We start from the raw sequence: 20,365 nt of genomic DNA on the forward strand, positions 1-20,365 counted from the left end.
CACCAAGGAGAACTCGTTTTTCCTCATTTCAAGTGTAGTTTCAAAGCTGAGTTATAGCCTAAAAATCACCCCCACGGTTCTTCAGGAACACAGCACATCCATCCTCCTGAGGTGGAAGGAGGTAACACACCAACAGGGCAGGGCCCAGAAACTTAACCACTGGGAATGGAAACAGGGAATTGTACAGGTGTCCTCCTGCTGGGCATTCCCTTGCCAAGGTGCCCTCTTTCCCCGTGTGGAGTTTACTGCAGGTGACACTGAGAAGCATTGCCCGAAATACCCAGGTTACACAGGCAAGAATTAACATTTATCTGTCAGAAGTGGGACCACGTTCTGAACAGCAGCAAAACAAGTTCCCACACGCAGGTTTTGTGTCAACACAGGGCCTGGGGAGCTGCCCACGGCTCAGGAAGTCAGCCAGGCCCTTTGATGTGGCTCTGCACGAGAAGCAACAAGCTCAGATCCTCAGCAGAGCCAATTAGGCAAACAAAGGACCAGTTTAATTTAGCAATGCTGCTTCCAGGGCTCAAGACAGTTCACCTGAAAGAACATACACAGCCCTGGATGTTTGGGGTCAGGGTTCACTGAGCAGAAGCAGAACTGGCTGACAGGTTCCTGTAAATTCCACAGGAGTCTGAAGCAAGACAGGACATTGAGCTCAACGCCACCGTGAAGTTTCTCAACTTCCTTCAGCACCTCCAAGCTCGGCACCCAGCACCCAGAAACCAGAGAAAGGATGCACCCACCTGCTTTCACTGTCCAGGAACACGGAGCTGCTGCTCTTCCCCAGGGCTTCGCTGATGGGAGAGAGGCAGAAGGGGGAAGAGAAGGCGTCAGAATCGGAGTCCAAAGTGCTGTCCCTGCTCACATCGTCAGCAGACAGCTCCAAGGAGCCCTCGTCCTCCCTGCAGTCCTCCTCCGTGCCCTCCGACCTGCTGTGCTCCTCCTGGGAGCTGACCGCGGACAGCGGCTGCGGGGACCGCCGGGCGCCGCTCTGCGACAGCTTCTCCCCGTCCCTGGGGGGCTGTGACACCGTCAGGGGCTCGTCCCCTCGGGGGGACAGCAGCCCTCTGTGCTCCGGGCCGGGCCGAACGCGCTTTCGGGGCGCCTTGCGCACCGGGGAGCTCTCGGGGGTGACGTAGCGCAGAGCCTCCTCGTCCTGCCGCTGGATGCGCGAGTTGGGCACCCAGGCCAGGATCAGCGTGGTGCCCAGCAGCTCGTCCTTCTCCGTGTACAAGCACAGGTAGCCTGCGACAGAGCACGGGAGAAGGGGGTGAGGCACGGAGTCGCGCTCCCCTGGAATTTCCCTCTCCCCACGTCTTCATCCCTGGAAATGTTCAAGGCCAAGCTGGAACGGAGCTCTGAGCAAAGGTTTGGTGAAAGGTGCCCCTGCCCGTGGCAAGAACAATCATTAGGGTCTTCCCTTTACCTTTTCAGGAGATGATCCTTAAGGTCCCTCCTAACCCAAACCATTCCATGATTCCCGCCCCTTCACTACCCACTACACATGGGCAAAACAAACGCTTTTATTTACCAGCACAGAATCCTGGAGTGCTCAGCATTATTCAGTATTTGCAAATCATTTCAAGTGTGCATGAGGCTCTTGAAGAGTTTGAATGCCCTCTGGCCCAGCTGAACAGAGAAATGATATGCAAATACTTGGACTTCCTGGACAGATTTAATAATCAAGAGGAAATTATAAAATATGTTCCCACATGAAAAAGTTCTACTGTTTCTTAGTTAAACAATTTCAAGTGCCAGCTGAACATTGATTTCTCAAGAATATTTACCTTAGTGTAGGTAAGAGGGTAAGGTTTTTATGGGAAGCCAATGGAAAAAGAAGTCACCCACACCAAAAGGAAAGCAAGGGTCAGTGTTCAGAGAATAATTCGTTTTGTGAAGCTAAGCCAAGAGCCACAGGTCTTTGATGAGAACATGAAAGAGCACAGGAGCAGATGAGAATAAAAGGACAGAGCAGGGTTTATCCTCATTTACTCCAGTGCATGCAGCCACAATCAGGCTTTTTGGATTTTCCCTTTACCATGGTTGCTGAGGCCATTTCAGCAATGACAGTTACAAGAGGATACTTGGATTTCTTGAACAATTCATGGATGTGAACTAGCAACAGAAGTTACTATCTTCACATGACAACTTCTGGCTGCACAAAAGGACTTACTAAACCAAGTAAATCCATGCTGGACCAGAGGAGCAATATCACTAATCTTCCTACTAAAAGAAGAGCTGATGGATCAGCTTGTGGATGGCTTTCCTTAGTCTTCCACAATATTTCTTTGCCCTGTCCCACACTGTCACCTCTTCATTTCTTAGACCCCAAAGTGTGGAACTTTATAGAAGCAACACCCAGGAGAGAGAAAAAAAGAGAGAACGGGCATTGTCTGCAACCCCCCATCACCTGGATGGTGCTCCCCCACGCCCTGCAGCAGCTCAGGGGGGTGGACACAGACATTGTTCTTGGAGTAGATGATCTCCCCGTCGAGCACGGAGGAGCCGCCGGGAGTCAGGGTCAGGAGGTCGGAGGCTTTCGAAGAGGCTCGACGGAGGAGTCGCCCCAGAGACATCGCCAGGGAAATGTTTCCATCATCTGTCACCTCTAGTCAGGAGCCACATTCACAAGATCTGCCAAGGAGGAGGAAAAAATAGGGTGAGAATCAAAATAAGGCCAGCGCAGCACGTGCCATCCACTGTCCGAGGACAAGTGTCCCTTCAGTCCACACCTCAGCAAGAGCCCACAGCTGCTGTGGATCTGTAACATCACCTTCACACCTCAAAGGTGCTCAAGCACAGAATCCCAGGACATTTTCCTCCGCAGTAAAAGGCAGTAAAACCCCACTTGTTAACAGTTACAGTGGGGAGGAGGCAGGACAGCAATGCTGGCCACGGAAATCCCCTGCTGGGAGAACAGCTCAGTGTATGGACCTGCCCCATGTGTCACTGACACGGGGATGTCACAGAGCCAGGGCTGATCCCAGAGCTTCCTTCAGCACAGAAATGGCTGAGACCACAGCACTGAGCATGGGGCTGCTGCTCCAGCCACAGCATCTCCAAAAACATCAATCAAACCCACTTCATCTCGTGCTTGACAGTTCTGTGTGTTTGAGGTTTTTGAGGCTGGGATTTTTTTTTCTATGAGGTTGGTTTTGGGTTTAGTTTGGGCTCTTTTGAGTAGTGATGGTTAAATAGACCCTTGCCAGAGATAAGGCTCAAAAGCTCTGTGCTCACCAGGGAGGGCAGAGCCTGGACACAGAGCGTGGCAGAACAACTCAAGGCAAACATTTCACCCATCCAGAGTTTCCCAGAACTGTGGAGCACAATCCCCAGCTCACCCCCAAATAAGCTCTGTGCTCAAATGAGAGGTGCTGCTTGCTGAGGCTGATGATGAGGAGCTCTGCAGTGGACCCAGAGGGGTCACACAAGCTGTAAAGCATTCAGCAGATGGACCAGGACGTGTTGGAAGAGCAGAAGGGTGTCACACAAAGCAAGCCCAGTGCAGAGCAGGCTCCCTGCAGCCATCCCCAGCTGGGAAGCACCAGAACCACAGCAGTTTCTGTTCTGCCAAAACCACAGGAGAAGAGGAAACTCCTACTTTTGTTCCTTTGTGTTTACATGGCCCAGCTTGCTGTGAGCAGGCCAGTGTGACCCAGCACACCCCACACTCCTGGGGACCAGACACCCCTGGGCTGCAGGGCACAGCCACCAGAGCCAGGGAGGAAAATAACCAGGCCTTGGTTGGCCTGGGGAATCTTCTGAGGAAATACTTAAGGGCCTAAGCAAGCACTGTCTGATGCTGAGCAGCTCTGATTTCCTCAGTCTGGTTTGGATGGCAAATGCAGCCAGCCCAGGAGGGCAGAAGGCAGAAATGGCAAAGGGGCATCTCCCAAAGCCAGAGTGAGGGCTGCAGGGAAGGAAACAGCTGTCCTGCCTCTGACAGATTGGTACATGCAGAAGACTGCAAATGAGACTGCCAAGCTGTTGACAGAGCCTTCATTAAAGGACAGACTATTGGTTTAACTGGCAATCCCCACATTTGTCAGCTCGACTCACAGCAGAGGGGGTTTGTGCATTTCAGCCTTTGCTGGGATTTGATGGAGAAGCCCCAACCCTGCTCTGTAGCAGCAAGTGCTCAGAATAAGAGAGTCCCTTTGCAAGTCCTCTGGCACACTCCTGTCTCCTTCTAGCACCAGACACATGTATCCTCCTGTCTCAGCCCCAGAAACCAAACACCAGCCGAGCCCCAAGCTCATTCTTGTCCACGCTGCCAAAATCAACAGTTTCAGGCTCTGGGGTTACACCTGGCAGAAAGTCGTTTGCCTCAACCACATTTAAGGAGCAAATCACCTTTCCTCTCATTGCAAGAACAGACAGTAAATTCTGGTGCAACTTCTCCTTCCCCGCACTGAGTTACAACACGCTGTTTCCAAACAGGGCCAGGGCAGTCAGGGGCAGTGATGTGGAGCCACCTGAGCCCCCAGCACACCTGGGCAGGGTCACCTGTCAGCACCACACTGGCTACAGCAGCACAGACCTTCATCCATGCCAGTGACTTCCTCAGAACCCCAAAAAGCAGCAGATAGGAGGAAGGAGGCACCAGCTGCTGCTGCTGGCCAGGGAGTGCTTCCTCAGGAAACACAGGGACAGGAGCTGGAGAGGCACACGACAAACAAGAGGTCCTCTGATGTCCTGCTGCAGCTCTCTGGGTGCTCCCAGGCCGGCAGGAGAGGGTCAGGACGCCTCTGCCAACAGAGGCACCGCTTAATGAGCTTTCAGCAGGCGCAGAGAGAACAAAGCGACAGGTAAAGATCAAAAGCTGTTCCCTGGAAAGGCAGAGGAATTGAAAGGGAAGTCTTCCTTTGATCCTGCAGAACACCTGTTGTTCAGCACTGCCCGTGTGTGCAGGTGGACAGCGCTGCAGGTACACACAGGGTCGGGAAGAGGAAAGCAGAAAAAAAAAAGACAAAAGGTTTGGAATACCGTGTCCTGCCAGCTCAGAAATTCAGTATGTTGGACTTGTCTTGCAGAAGAGCTGCACATCAGAAATCAGAGACCACTGCAGTGCTGCAGACAGTAGCCAGTCACACTGGGATATATAAATATCACCAGGAAACTCAATCCTTTCACTGTTCTCACAGGCCAGAAAATTCTTTGTAGCTTTGGTTGCAGGATTAATGAAAAACAGATGCAAGTCACAGGACAGTTTCAGGGAGGGTGACAAGAGTTATCTGGGCCAGGGAAAGAGATTGCCAAGGGAAGATAAAAGTGAGGGAAATGTGTTAAAAGTCTTCCCACAAGGGAACTGTCACTGCCAAAAGAAGAGCTGTTGATGAAGGACAGGAGAAGCTGTGAGGCAGTTGAACTGTGGCAAGGAATACTCAGTTTTGTCATTCTAGTAGCTGGGACAGTGGTGCACCAGGACGGGGAACCTCAAGGGGCCATTTACATGGCTGGGGTTTCAAAGGCCACAGAAATAAATACCCAGTAAGTCCCAGTGCGGACCAGATGGTGGACTGGACCTCCAAAGGTCACCTAGCCTGCTGGTACAACCCCAAATGTGCCTGAAACTCAGCTTGGGAAAGTGTGACTCCTTCCTAAATGACAGCAGCTCATACAACACAAAGCAGCAAATAACAAAGACCAAATCTGCAGGGTTTGCTCTATTCTCAGCCCTTTTCCACGTGGGACAACATCTGCACACACAATCCGTGGGGCCTGGGTTGTGGGGAGAGGCAGGAACTGCTGCCTCTTGTGTGCTTGGGAAAGCAGCAGGAACCATTCCATAGCTCAGGCAGCAGGAAATCAGCACCATTCAAAAAACCCCATTTTTCATATTAATTTCATATTTATCTGCTGATCTGAAGGGATTCTTCTCAGTGTGGCAGAGCCAGCTCAGCTCTCCAGAAGCTGAAGCACCGCGTTAGCTGATAAGCTCTTGCTGAGTGCCAATATTTATTAAGCACACACACATTTTCTTCTCCCACACATCAACTGTTGCCACTAAAAATCTTCTCTCCAGCTCCTGTGTCTGTTCACACAGCCCTGGCTGCTCTCCCAGTCGGTGCCAGCGCTTCTCAGCTTCATGAGTGAGAAAGTGCTGGGGAGCCAATTCCTGCAATCATCCACGGAGCCTCTTCCCCAGAGCCCGTCCAGTTCCTGCCAGCAGCATCAGCCCAGCCCTGGCTGCTGGCTCCCGCAGCGATGCCCTTCCCTCCCCAGGACCCACCCCAGGATCCTGTTTGCCTTGGCACATCACACCTCACTGGGCACCTGCTGCTGGACCAAATGCTGCAACCTCCGGCTGCTCGAGATTCCCAGAGCCCGGCCCGGGAAGGCAGTGCCAGCTCTGACACACCCACGGGCACCCACAGCACCCCAGGGAGCCCAGCACTCCTGTCCCTAAAGAGCCCAGCACCTTTGTCCCTAAAGAGCCCAGCACCCCTGTCCCCAGGGAGCCCAGCACCCCTGTCCCCAGGGAGCCCAGCATTCCTGTCCCCAAGGAGCCCAGCACTCCTGTCCCCAGGGAGCCCAGCATCCCTGTCCCCAAGGAGCCCAGCACTCCTGTCCCCAAGGAGCCCAGCACTCCTGTCCCTAAGGAGCCCAGCACTCCTGCCCCCAGGGAGCCCAGCATCCCTGTCCCCAAGGAGCCCAGCACTCCTGTCCCCAAGGAGCCCAGCACTCCTGTCCCCAGGGAGCCCAGCACTCCTGCCCCCAGGGAGCCCAGCATCCCTGTCCCCAAGGAGCCCAGCACTCCTGTCCCTAAGGAGCCCAGCACTCCTGTCCCCAGGGAGCCCAGCATCCCTGTCCCCAGGGAGCCCAGCATTCCTGTCCCCAGGGAGGCCAGCACTGCTGTCCCCAAAGAGCCCAGCCCGGAGCAGAGCCCAGCTCCAGCCCACAGCTCCCAGCGCTGAGCCCTCCCTGTGCTCTGCTCCCAGGGAGCATTCACTGTGTGAGACTTCCAGAGCGTTACAAGCCACAGGAGCCGAGCTGCAGGGCTCTGGCAGTGAAATGTGAGACCTGCAGCGAGTCTGGGCACGGCGGAGAAACACGAGCTGTCAAACAGCAGCACCACGTTTAAGCATGAAATGTCTCTGGGAAATAAAATGCAACAGGCTTGTTTTCTCTCCTGCCCTTGATAACTCGAATTTAATTTTACATATTTAAGGAGTGCATGGGTCAGACACTGCACAAATTCCTGCCTCTTTCCCCTGTTGGGAACAGCAAATGCCAGGTTTGGAACTCTGGAGCACAGAGCGACTGGAATAGGCCAGCCTGGAGTCAGCAGTCAGCTGCCTCCCAGCCCTCCGAGAGGATCTGCTGGTCACTCTCTTGAGCTCTACTCCTCTACCAGCACATGAGAGCCCTTGTACGACCTTCCCTCTGTATTACAATACCTCAACATTGGGAATAAAGAAAGAAGAGCTTTCCAAACTCCTTGCCACGCTGGAGCCAGTTAAGAGGATGCAGCCAGATCAAGGAAAAGCATTTACCATGGGGAGCCACTCTGAAGTCATCCCATCTCATGGGGAGCATTATGTAGGTCACCGAGAAGTCTTTCACTGCTGCCCTGCTGGAGCAGCAGCGGCTCAGGGAGCAAGAGCAAAGAGAAGGGAACAGCCAAAATCTCCACAACTCCCAATGCAGTCGCTACAGCAGGACAGATTTCGCTCAGATGCATCTCAGCTGAGCGGGTAAAAAAGGGGCAGCAGCCTGAATCCTGCAAGGCTCAAAAGATGAAAAGGGAAAAGGAATGCTACATCAGGGCTGGCTGCTCCCAGCCACACCTGCTCGGGCATCAGAAAGCAAACAAAAAGCAAACAAAAGGCAAACAAAACTCACCCAGCACCAAACTCAGCGACAACACACAGTGTCCCTGTGTGTGCCACATGTCCCACTGCTCTCGATTTACCAGCTTTTCATGTCACTTATCAGCACTGCTCGGGCCACAGGAAATGCTTTTATGACTTTTTATTTCCAACATCCTGTTGCTGTGTCCTGATAACACTGTCAGGACTCGATCCTCAAAACCCAGCAGCTCAAAGCCCAGGAGTCTGGACCACAGCTCAGTGGATGAGCTGACTGCAAACTGTTCTCAGTACGACAGACATCAGACCACACGCATCATCTCTGCCACTCAGACACCCTGGACTTTCATTTTTCCTCCTACTCCGAGTAGCAACTAAGAACAAAACACCTCTGCAAGACAAGCTCCCAGCCTGGGATCTCCCAGAGGAAGCAGCCGAGTTATTTTACGGAGTGTCAGCAGCACAGAAAGCAATGCAGCACCCCACAACCCCTGCCTGCAGCATCCCGAGGCCACTCAGCAAACCACCACAAACGATCCTCCATCCACCTTCTCCGCAGACAACAGTGCTCAGGTAGATGTTGGGTCACCTGGGAGAAGACCAGCTCCCCAAAAGGAAGGAAAATATTGAAATGCCCCAAGCTGCACGGAGCCGCACCGAAATAACAGAAGAGAAAGTTTAAGAACTATTTAGATTTCCAACACCGCCCCCGGCTGCATCTCGACTCCCGGGCAACATCTTGACCCTCGGACCGCATTCCGACCTCTGAACAGCATCCCAACCATGGACAGCATCCCGACCATGGACAGCATCCCAACCATAGACAGCATCCCGACCCCTGGACAGCATCCCGACCCTCGGATAGCATCCCAACCATGGACGGCATCCCGACTCCCGGACAGCATCCCGACCTCCCGGGAGCATCCCGATTCCTGGGCAGGATCCTGACTGCCGGCAGCCTCCCGTTCTCCCGGAGCACCCGCCCGCTCCCGCCGCCCTCGGCGGGGCTCCGGCGTGGGAAGGGCGGACAAAGCGCCAGATCAAACCCGGACCTGCCCAGGTACCGGCAGGATCCCGGCGCCGGATCCCGGTGTCCCGGAGCAGCGCACCAGGATCAGCCGGCCCCCCACCCCTTGCCGTCCCCCAGCCCGGCCCGGCCCCGCTTTACCGGCACAGACGAGCCCGGGGAACCTGCCGGCGCTGCCCAGCCCGGGGCGAGCTCGGAGCCGCCGCCGCTGCCGCCGCTGCCGGCCCTGCGCGGGGCCGCCGCCCGCTCCGCCCGGCCTGTGGGGCTGTGCCTGCCCGGCGGCCCCGCCCGTCCGCCCGGCCCGAGCCTGCGCGGCCCGGGGACAGCACAGCGGGACCCGCCCGGTGCCGGTAGCGGGGCCCGCGGGCGGAACCGGGGCTGCCGGGGCACGGAGCGCGGCCTGACCCCCCCGCGCGCGGGGATGGTGCGGGCCGAGCCCCCGTCCCCCCCGCGGGCCGCGGTGGTGCGGGCCGCCCGGTCACGTGAGCGGCTGTTGATGCGTTGCCTGGCGACGGGAACATGGCGGAGCCGCCGCGGGTGAGTCGGGGCCGGGCCGGGCCGGTACTGCCCGCCCGGGGCTGCTTCGCCGGCCTGTACCGGGCTACTCCGTGCCAGCCCGTCCCGTCCCGGTACCGCCCGTCCCGTCCCATCCCATCCCATCCCATCCCATCCCATCCCATCCCATCCCATCCCATCCCATCCCATCCCGTCCCGGTACCGCCCGTCCCGTCCCGTCCCGTCCCGTCCCGTCCCATCCCATCCCATCCTGTCCCGGTACCACCCGTCCCGTCCCATCCCATCCCATCCCATCCCAGTACCGCCCGTCCCGGGACCCCCCGCCCGCCCCACCGCTCCCGGGATCGCCCGTCTCGTCCCGTCCCCTCCGGTCCCGTCCCGGTTCCGTCCCCTCCAGCACGGCCCCCTACTCTCCGGTCCGGGTTCCGGTGCATCCCGGCGCTGCCCCTACCGTGCCCGGTACCGTCCGGCACGTCCCGGTACCTCCCAGCTCCCCGTCCCGCTGCTCACCCTCTCTTTAAAAAGAAAGAGAGAAAGAACAAAGAGAATAATTTGGCTACGTGTTGTGCTAGCCACAAAAAAAGGAAAAAATTAATAAATCTGTAAAGATTTTTTTAGTAGAAGCAAGCTAGAAGCACGTGAAACTGTAAGTGGTGAGGAGAAGTCTTGTCAGGATCTTTAAGATCTCAGTGCTTGCTGGGACTATTTTTGCAAATGAGATTAAACTTCTAAATTAAACTTCTAGATTAAACTTCTGCACCCTGTGGCAAAAAATACCATAGCATTAAAATTAAATGCAAATGGCAATGTGCTGCTCTGCTTTTCACCTGTGCTGTGTGCCAGGCCATGGAAACAGGAATGACAATGGAGAGTCTGTTCCTCTAGAGGAGCAAACAGAGTCACTGCCCCTGCAGAAAGAGAAATCTGGCTGCAGATCTGTTTGTGAGACCTGCAGAAGTGGGACACTATAATTTATACTTTGGGAGCATCTCTGTGTTGGCTTTAGAGCCTTGTGTTGATCCTTTTTTTGTATTGTTCATATCTCATGACAAAAATGAGCAGATGTTTAGGGGTAAATAGAGTTAGATGGAAAAGGTTTTGTGTTTCAGGAAAAATCACCCAAGACTTCCCCAAGATAATGCAGAATGTGACAAGCTTTTGTCCTCCTGAGCAGGGTGACATGGAGCAGCCACTTCCAGGTGGAGGAGCCCCTTCCCCTCCCTCAGGAGCACCTGCAGCAGAGATGGCCACGGGCACAAAGCCAGGTATCCCCTTTGCAACTTCTCTCAAGCACAGCCTCTGGTTTTCTCCCCTTCTGGTCATTGTTAATCCAGCCAGAGGCACGATGCTATGAAACCTAATCCTACTGCTTTATATTTTTCCTTTTTTGTGCTGGGGTCCAGGGAGCAAAGGACGACTCAGTTCTCGCCATGCAGAGCCGAGCTCTGAGCTCCCCAGTGATCATGGCAGCCAAAGAGGGGAAAAGGCAGCTGAGGATAAGGAGAGAAGGAAAAGTAGGAGGAAAGCAGCAGAAGAAACAGAACTGGTCATCTTGGATCCGGAACACGTGAGAAATCTTCAAATCTTGCTGTTGTTTGCAGAGTTGGTGTTTGTGTTTCTCTGAAACGTGTGAGGTGAGCCGTGAGCAGTGGCTCAGCTGTTCAGCTGCAGCGTGAAAATCAGTTTTGCCAAATTATTAACTGCTGACTGTGTCACTCAGTCCTGACCCCAGAGGTGCAGGTTCAGAAATGAGCAATGCAGGGGGTAAATCTGATCCCTTCAGTGCCCCTGGAAGAGAAGTCCTTGCCCCAAGAGTGAGCGGGTGGGTTCTCAGTTGTAGCTCTTCTGGCACGGCTCTGATTTTCAAATATTCTCTCTTTTTGGCATCAGCAAATACCCACCCTGTAACATGTCTCACTTGCTACAGTGAGTGTAGCTAAAATAAGCACACAAGTGTCTGTGGCAGAAATAAGATGTTTTATTGAGCGGAGGACGTAGCAGGGAGGCTTCTTCATAATCTATTTACACAAACATGTTTAAGTTTATTAATACTGCCCTCCTTTACAGCCTCTGATGACAAGATTCCAGGCTGCCCTGAAGAATTACCTCACCAAGCAGATAGAACAAGTGAACCTGGACCTCCATGAGCTGGTACACAGCCTCTGCTTTGCCTTCCCACAGCCCCTCCCCTCCGAGCTGCTGGGAGACAGCTCCTTCCCTCTTGTTTCTGCAGAGGACAGCGATGAAGACCAGCAAAGAGCAGAGAGAAGAGCTGGGGGTGATCCTTTACGGGGCCCAGCAGCAGCTGGGGCAGCTGGAGGTGGAGCTGGAGAAGAGCCACGAGCGCTGCTCCCAGGCGGCCGCGGCGCGGAGGCAGCTGGAGCAGGACCTGGAGGGCCTCAGGGGTGCTCACAAGGAAATGTGTCACAACACACAAGAGGAACGCAAGAAAGGTGACTAAGGCAGTCCTGCCAGCGTTTCCCAATTCTAGGGCTGTGTGGAGTAATTAGTTGGAATTTAAGTCAAGTGCTGGATTGAAAAATACGGCAAAATAATTAATTGGGAATAACGCACTTGTTGAAAAGTTTCACAGATACTCCTGGAGTTCTGTGGGCTGGGAATCCAGGAAGCGCTTGCCAGGATCTTTAGTTTTCCTTGTGGAGCTGTACTCCAAAGCTGATGTAAATATATATGCTGGGGAGGGCTGGTTTAGCTCATGTGTGAGAGGTTTTGCTTTGGGAGCCTCTGTATTTCTTTCTCTTTTATCTGTGTTTAAGGTGTACCCTACAAACAAACCTCTCTGTAACTATTTTCCCTCTTGTCCCCCCCAGTTTCTGCAATGCAGACCCAGGTTGAAAACCTGGCCTTGGAGCTCTTCTACGTGCAGAACATGGACCAGGACATGCAACACAGGCTTTTACTGATGAAACAGACAGCAAAGAGGGCTGAGGCAGAGAGGATCCAGGCTGAGGTGGAAAAGCAAAAACAGGTACCAAGAAAAACTGTCTTTGCAATAAATAAATGCAGGGGCCAGCAGTCAGTCTTGGAGGATGTGCCACCTTGTCAGGAGGAATTGAATCATGAAAGATGAGTGGGGATATTTTTCTCAAATAATTGAACAAAAATAAATCCAGAGTCCTTTCTGAAAAGGAGAAGCAGCTCTGCCTGCCCCCAGACAGCAACATGCATTGCCCAGAGGGTTTGCAAGCCTTAGGACAGTAAATCACTTTTCACTCAAGGAGAGGGGTGTGGGGAAAGGAGGATTTTTCATGAAGAAATATCACGTGTACAGGTCTTGAGAATAATTCTGACCCACAAAGTGAATTTCACAATGGAAAGTGAACTTGGGGAATGAGCTGAGGCGGTCGGTGCTGGAGCTCCCTCTGCTGCCTTCCAGGACACAGTCCACGGGGTACTACTCGTGCAGAATTCCGTGCAAACTGTTGAAACGCAGTGGGTTTAGGAGGGTTTTAACAAAGGATTTTCAGATCTCCATTATTAGGACTCCCAGTAGCTGGACAGGTGGCCTCAGTGCTGACAGGAGAGAATGTGGCTTCAGAGCTGACCTATCAATTTACTGCTGTAACTGGAATAATAAATACTCAGCAAACGTTTCATGCTTCTGCAAGTCGTCCCTGCTGCAGCCATGAGCCATTTGTGCATGAATGGGAAAATTTCAGTAGGACTCAGGCCAGTTTTAATTCATTTTTTAGCTGATATTATTCTTGTAGGATGCAGTTGGTTTAGACTGAGATTCCATGACTCACCCTGGACTGTCTGGCTCTGGCTCTGCAGGACCTTTTCCTGGACCAGTTAACAAGGAGAGTCTACCAGCTCCAGGAACAAATTGCTCTGTTTGAAGCTCAGCTTGTGGCCCAGGCAGAGGACACAAAAGTGACCCGGCAGGCAGTCAGTGAGGTAGGAGGGGACTTGTCCCTCGTGGTTAATATTTCCCTCTGGCAGGGCTGACCCCTTTGGCCCGTGCTCACGTGGTGTGCACAATGTGGGACAGAGTTTCACAGTTTGTTCCTGTTTGGAAGAATGAGGACTTTTTTTTTCTTTTCCTTTGTCCTTCAGAAGTGCCTGTAAATCACTTCTTCCTGCCCTTCTCAGCAGTTTTTCATTGCAGACCTGTGCTCTGTGGGCTGCTGAGAAATGAATCAGCCACAGAGTTGAAGCTGATCCTGTTCAGCACATTATGAACAAGAAAAGAAAAGAATTGTGTCGCAACACAAGTTTGTTTTTTTCAGCACAGTGTAGATTGATCCTGTCTGCCATGTCTCTGTTCCCCAGGCTGGTCTGGAGGTCCAGGCTATTAACATGGAGAAAAAGAAGCTGATGGACCACTGGAACAGCAGCTTGGCTGGAATGAAGCAGAGGGATGAGGCCTATATTGTCACTCAGGAGCTGCTGAGGTGAGGTCTGAAACCAGGCCCTGAGGACACCTCAGATTTGGGCAGGAAGGATTCTAGAAGGGGATTCCAGTGTGTCTCCTGTGGGGTTTAGCACTGAGTGGGCAGGGTGTGTCAGGCACAACAGGTTTCCTGCTCTTAAGTACAAAATAAATTCAAGGGATAAGAAGCACATTTCTTTGTTGCTCTTTTCTTTATCCTAACCACATCTCTTCCTCAGAACGTGGGGGGTTCTTGAAGCTGTTTAGAGTTTTTAAGATTATATTTTATTCCTTGAAAAGAGTTCCCTCACCTTTGCAACATCTCTTACTCTAAACAGCTGGATGTCAGGAAGGGTTCATCTCTCATTATCAGGGTTTTGTGAGGTCTTTGGAGATGTTCAGGAAAACCTCCTTGTTACTGCCAGAGGAAGTGTTTATTTGCTCATGAGCCTTAAAGCTTGGCTGATTCTCTGAGAACAAACAATCTGCTTTTATATGGTGACATCCTGGTCGGTGTGGGGGCTGGGACAGTACTGAAAGAAGGAATCAATTTTCTTACACACATTTACTTTTAAATCGTAATGTCTCCATCCATCTCCTGCTGACTCTGCACTGTCACAGCAGCTGAGCCCTTACAAACATCTTCCTTCTTGGCCAGTTATTGCTGCAATAACGTGTTTGAAAAGAGGAATTTGGGGGTGACTGTTCAGCATTTATCCCTGTGATGACTTTCCATCCTCTTTGCCCCTCCAGCAACTACAGACGTGACCTCAAGTCCCTAGAAGGGGACATCCATGGCTGTAGGAAGTCCATCAGGAAAGAGGAGGAGAAGAATGAGAACCTTGTCAGCCTCCTGAACCGGTCCCAGAATGATGCCAGTGTGACAAGGAAACTGATTGCCCAGTGCCTGCTGGAGCAGGAGGCCCTGCAGGTTGAGACTGGCACCTACACTCGTGTTCTCCAAGAAACAGAGGAGGCCCTCAGCAGGACCAAGATGGTGAGGAGAGTCTGTGGAAGATGAATCCTTGTGAATTCTTGAACTGAAAACCCTTCCTCGAACAGTTGTGCTGATCCTGTCTCTGTCTTCCAACCTTTTAGGACCAGGCTGCTCACCAAAATGAGTTGCTGTCCATCAGAAAGGGTATAGAGAAGGGAACTTATGCCAAAGAGCAGCTAGAGAGTGAAATCCTGGCAAAGCTTCAGGACCAGAAGATATCCAGCAAAGCTGCAAAGCACTTCTCCCAGCTGGCTGAAAAACTTCGGAGCAGAAAAAGCGACCTGGTATGGCATCCCCCCTTGGGAGGGCAGGGAAGGAGCCACTGCAGCAATGGGCCCCCAGCAGGGTTTGTCAGTGACTTTGTTCTGGTTTCAGGTCTGCACTGAAGCTCTGCTGAGTTTGCCTCTCCAGTCTGGTTCTCCCTGTGATCTTATTGCAGGATTCTGGTGTATGTGAGAGAGCTTGGCCAAAAAGGCCTGACACAAAACACACTGTCCTTTACTGAAAAAAATGGGGCAAGGTGATGAGTCCTGGGAGTATTTGCCCTAAAGTAATAGCATTTCTTATGTACTAAAGAAAAGCAATGGACACGTGGTACTTGTGTAATGTAATTTTAACTAATTTTTATTTCTATAATTCGTCATGGAATGGGATGCAATTCTGAGGAATGTCCAAGGAACAGTCCAACCTGACCCACAGCTCTTTAATCCATGATAAGTTGCTCTCTCTGGGAGTGTATAACTGGATGACTTGGAAAGATTAGAAAACTCAGCCCAGCACTTCTCACACCAAGTGTTGGGTGAGAGGGGTGTGTGTGCCAGGTGTGCTGGAGAAGGGACAATACAGTGATGTCCTGCTACTGGTGGCAGGTAACTGGAGGCAGCTGGGCAAGGGGTCATTGCAGAAGGGATGAATGAGGTCTCTCAAAGGTTTTTGGATTGTTTAGGCTCCTTAATGCTTTTCAACAGCTGTATGGGAGAGGTAGATATTGTATTACCTGTCAGTTGATGGAGAAGCAAAGATACACAGAGGGTAAGTAGCTTATGGCTTGTAGTACAGACCTAGGAGTAGAACCTCAATCCCCTGACTCCTGTGCTGGGACAAGTGGCATTGCAGCTCAACAAGGGGCTGCTGGGGACAGTGATGTGTTTTCTCCCTTGATATTCCCAGGAGCTGCATTTTTACAAGGTTGAGAACGATGTGGCCCAGATTATTCTGAATACAACAAATACCAGCTGCAGGCTGACAGCTCACAAAAAGACACTCTGTGAGGTGGACAACGAAATAAGAAGTGTGAATGAAATGATCGCCTGCCAGGAGAATGAGATTGTAAAGTCCAGGATCCTGACTGATAAGAAGGGAGGGATCCTCTGCTTGTACAACAAGAAGCTGGAGAAACTTCTTGCTCAGCAGGGGGTAAGTACTTCTGTGTTTCAGTCCCAGTTTTGATTTTATTTTTTTTTTGTGGTAGCCACAGATGCCCCTGATTGATGTGACTGTGTTAAGTGTTGGGTAGTTCAAACTTTTTTCAGGCATCAGCACTGTGATTTAAACTCTGCATTGATTAATGAAAATGTTTATGTTTATCAGTTCCTAATGCAGTGAAGGGAATTGTGAAATGAGGGTGTGCCTGGCACAGATCCCTGCAGGGACTTGCCCACGCCTGATGGAAATGTCACATGGCATCAGTGGGTAAATAGGATCTCGTTGGAGAAATCTGCAGAGGCTCAGGAGAGGAGAATGGGGCAGGCAGTGAGATTTCAGTCATTTGAGGGTTGGCCCTATTGGGATAACTCCCAGATCTGTCCCTGGCAGTGTATGGATACCCACGGGGAAATGAGTCCTATGGCACAGCCTCTGCAAGCTTTGGAATGTCCAGATGCTGTAAACAACTCAGGCAGCTTCTGCCTGATTTATCCCAAACTTTGCTCTTGTGCAGGGGCAAGAACTGGGACCACTGGAAATTGAGATCAACCAGCTGAGCAGGCAGATAGAGGAATGCAATTCCAAGGCAATGGCATTGCAGAAGTACTGGCTCAATGAGCAGAAGGAGCTGGTCAGGCTGACACAGGAGAGGGAGGAACAGATCACCTCCCTGGACACGTTACAGAAGCAGATCATCATCATGCAGCAGAGGAAACTGCGCCTGGAAAGTTCGTCACTCCCTGACCCTTCTTCAGAATGTTCATCTGTGAAGGGAGGGAAAAGGGAGTGGAGGGTCACAGATGGGAAAAGCTGGGCCTGCCCCAAAGAGTGCTGCTGGCAGTGTGTGAGCAGGAATACCAACATCCCAGGCACTCCTGCTGATTGCACCTTGTTATTTCTATAAGGATTGATCCTACTGTCCTGACAGTCGGACCCTGAGTGACAGTGTCACCTCTTACACTTCTTAAATAAAGTTTGCAAGTAGTGGGTAGATAAATGTCCCCAGCAATGACTGCACTTTCCTTGGCCAAACCAAACTTTTTCCCACAGGAGTCTCTTTCAAAACTTTTTTTTTTTTTTTTTTTGAGCTTGTGGAAAATCATTTTTGGCTGGACTCACTGGACATGGGTGGCTCTGTTTGAGGTGTTGCCAGCTCTGATAGCCATTTGTCACAACTTGTCTGTGCCCAACCCAGTGCTCAGGGGAATTCTAAGACTTTTTTCTGTTCACCCATAGATGAAATCCAGCAGGAAATAAAAGAACAGAAGGATGTGGAACGGCACATGAAGAACATGTCAAATGACTTGATAAAGTTGAACACGATGATCAACAAGAACAACAGCAGCGTTGAGGAGCTACAAAATGGCAAAATGGTCACAGAGAACGAGTTTCTGCAGTCTCTCAAGGTACTGGGCACCTCCTTCCCAGGTCACAGCCTCCCGTGCAGATCAGAGGCCAACAGTGATCCTGGAAAACCTTCTCAGCCTGACAACACTGTATTGTTCTGTTTTTTCCAAATTTAGGAGGCAGAAAAAGAATCTGTGGAGATGCAGGAGAGGCACAGTCAACTGACTGAGGAGAAGGAAAGGCTCCTGAACAGCCTGGTAGAAGCAGAGTAGGTACCAGAGTGCCACAGTCCTGTGTGACTGTGTCCTTGTTCCAGTTCTCCTCCAGTAACCAAACCTGGCACCATAAATGTGCCTCTAGCCTTCCTGGAGAAGGGGATGAATGTTTGAAACACAGAAACTGAAAGGTGTTTCAGCAGTCTCTGGGACCAGCAGGAGCTGGGAGGATGTTGGCTTTAACAGTTCCAGCATGTGTGAGCTGGACGTTGCCAAGATCTCTGTGGGAAGATTCTGCCAGTAACTGGCAGAGAGTGTACTGCACTGGGCAGGTAACTCGGGGTCTAGTCAAATTAGCTTTCTCTTTCCTTCCCCTTTCTTCTCTGAAGGCATCAGATCCTGCTGTGGGAGAAGAAGATCCAGCTGGCAAAAGAGATGCGGGAAGCAACAGACGCTCTGTTAGAACAAGGCGAAATCCATGAGATGAAAACAGAGATTCGGAGGATGCAAGTAAGGCCCTGGGAAAGAGGGCTGAGGAGGGGAAGCACCCAATGGACCCAGCCCTGGAGTGGCTGAAACATGAGGCAGGAGACAAGAAACAGGCTGGAGAAGTGGCATCTTCAGGGCCTCGGGTGGGACTCAAAACCTGCTACAGCTCAGCTGAACTGAGCATATCCAGCCCACACATCCTGCATTCCCCGTGCCAGCCTCAGCAGAATCTGGATACTCCCAAGAAATCTATTTAAATTGCACTATGTCTGCCACCTGATTCTGTGACCCTGATTTATGTGCAATGTTGATTACTAAATATTGCATCACTTTAATCACTGGTTTAGGGAAGTGTTCCCTCTCCTGGCAGAGCAGCTCATCCTCTTCATTCTGAGCATGTTTCTACTTTTCTGCTTCTGCTCTTGCCGGTGAGGTTCAGACTAACATTTTAGTGCACGAATATTGGTGTAGACAAGTTGATAATCCAGGCCTCTGCTTTCCAGATCCACACACAGCAAACCAGGTTTGAACCAAATCTGGCTTGCAGGCACTCCTGTCACACGTATCTGGTCTATGCTGGTGGGATGTGCCACCAGGACAGCTTCCCTTGGTGCTATTGGTAAACATTTGGTATTGTGAGGCTGGTTTGTGTCTTGGCAGGTCCGTTATGGGCAGCTGCTGAAGCAGCAGGAGACGTTGATTCGGGCGATGGAGGCGTGTGTTTCTCACAGAGAGATGATAACAAATTGGGCAGAGGCTCAGAGCAAACTGGATAAGAAACACAGCACCAAGAACGACTTTCAAAGCAAGAAAGAGGAGCTGAAGAAGAAGATCAAGGAAACTCAGGAGGTGAGCAAGGAAAGTGGGGCTGCAGGAGCTCACACAGCTGGAGCTGGCCTTGTGGAGAGCAGCAGTGAGCACAGGAGTGTCCGTGCACAGACCTGCACCAGCACAGGGACAGGCTTTGAAAATCCTTCACTGAAAGTGCCCCAAAATTCCAAAAACCAAGTTCAGGGACGATGGTCAGGAATGCAGCTGAACTAGAGAACTGAAATCTGCCATTTCCTTCTCTTCCATTTACTAGAATATTTATGAATGCAACCAAACCATGCAGGAGCTGGAGACCATCCAGGAGTCCCTCAGTGAGAATTTTTCAGAAAAGAAGAAGGAATTCTGCCAGCTCCAGGCTGACATTGACAGCCTCAGCTCGGACATGGAACGTCTTCAGAACGAGAAACGCTGGGTGAGCACATCCACTCTCTTGCAGAATGTGAGGCAGACAGAGCCTGCTGCTTCCTCTGCTGCCAGCTCTGTCTCTGCACCGTCCTGAACTGGGTGTGCTCAGTGTGCTCAGTTACAGCAGCACATTCACTGAGCACGTTCTAGGGCCTCACCAAGAGCCAACTTTGAAGCCCTGTCCTGGTGAGGGTTGCCTTACATACGTGGGTATTCCTCTGATTTATGGAATTCTGTGACGTCTGTACCCCTCCAACACCCGGGCTGGGGATGCTGTTTGGCTGTTGTGGTGGGGAATTCACAGCACTGTCCTTCCCTTGTCTGAGTGATGGTCACAGGACCTGACACGGGTCCTGCCCTTGCGGTTCCTGCTGTCACAGCCCCTTTTCTTTTTGCTTTACTCAGAACCTGTTGGAGATTGTGGCGCACCAGGTGCACCAGAAGCAGCTGCAGGCGCTGAGGGGAGGGAATTACAAGACCCTGTGCCACAGTGAAGAGGCACGCAAGAGCCAGCAGGAGAAACTGCAGGGTCGGCTGCAGACCATTAACAGCATCGTGCAGCAGATCCGGGGGGAGCAGCCCCAGTACCAAAGGGCTCTGCACTGGCTCAGTCACTGCTTGAGATCAAAGCTCGGCTTGGGGAAAGCCTGACAGAAACATAGAAAATACACGTAGTATGTTTTATATTCTGGCACAGGCTTCAGATTTTGTAAATAAATAGAGAAATAAAAAAAATAATAAAAGCAGGTGCGGGGTATAATATTTACTTTGTCGCGTATAATGTTTATTTAAGACATACCATTGCAATTCTCTCGGTATGTTTCTGTTGACGTTTCACTTTCGCTGGGCCGAGCCTCTCGTGGGTCCCGCCTCCCGGTCCCGCCCCGGGGGCCGGTGTAGCCGCGA

The 20,365-nt window shown here is 51.8% G+C and overlaps 2 protein-coding genes across 4 annotated transcripts in view; one reads left to right on the forward strand and one right to left on the reverse strand.

The window, feature by feature from the left end:
- TBC1D16 (TBC1 domain family member 16) overlaps window positions 1–9,045 on the reverse strand; it is a 28,943-nt gene extending 19,898 nt beyond the window's left edge. For 2 of the 3 annotated variants that reach the window (XM_066332266.1, XM_066332263.1), the window contains exons 1-3: window positions 8,983–9,045; window positions 2,414–2,637; window positions 747–1,248 (exon numbers count right to left, since the gene is read on the reverse strand). In XM_066332266.1, coding sequence (XP_066188363.1) covers window positions 747–1,248; window positions 2,414–2,579 — 668 coding nt within the window. In that variant the 5' untranslated portion in view covers window positions 2,580–2,637; window positions 8,983–9,045. Of the gene's footprint in view, window positions 1–746; window positions 1,249–2,413; window positions 2,638–7,848; window positions 7,916–8,982 lie in introns of those variants that run through there. The other variant, XM_066332265.1, reaches the window with a different exon arrangement.
- On the forward strand, window positions 8,690–20,202 carry CCDC40 (coiled-coil domain 40 molecular ruler complex subunit). The gene is given in 19 exon segments (XM_066332447.1): window positions 8,690–9,378; window positions 9,755–9,836; window positions 10,532–10,622; window positions 10,761–10,924; window positions 11,425–11,520; window positions 11,522–11,810; window positions 12,189–12,346; window positions 13,153–13,275; window positions 13,651–13,772; window positions 14,504–14,747; window positions 14,849–15,031; window positions 15,918–16,163; window positions 16,687–16,900; window positions 17,409–17,578; window positions 17,696–17,787; window positions 18,124–18,244; window positions 18,884–19,072; window positions 19,308–19,466; window positions 19,865–20,202. Coding segments are annotated over 19 exon segments (3,678 nt in total). The 3' UTR covers window positions 20,111–20,202.
- The last annotated feature ends 163 nt before the right edge of the window (window positions 20,203–20,365 follow it).

The sequence above is a fragment of the Sylvia atricapilla genome, chromosome 18 (genome assembly GCF_009819655.1).
Source record: "Sylvia atricapilla isolate bSylAtr1 chromosome 18, bSylAtr1.pri, whole genome shotgun sequence".
Taxonomy (NCBI): domain Eukaryota; kingdom Metazoa; phylum Chordata; class Aves; order Passeriformes; family Sylviidae; genus Sylvia; species Sylvia atricapilla.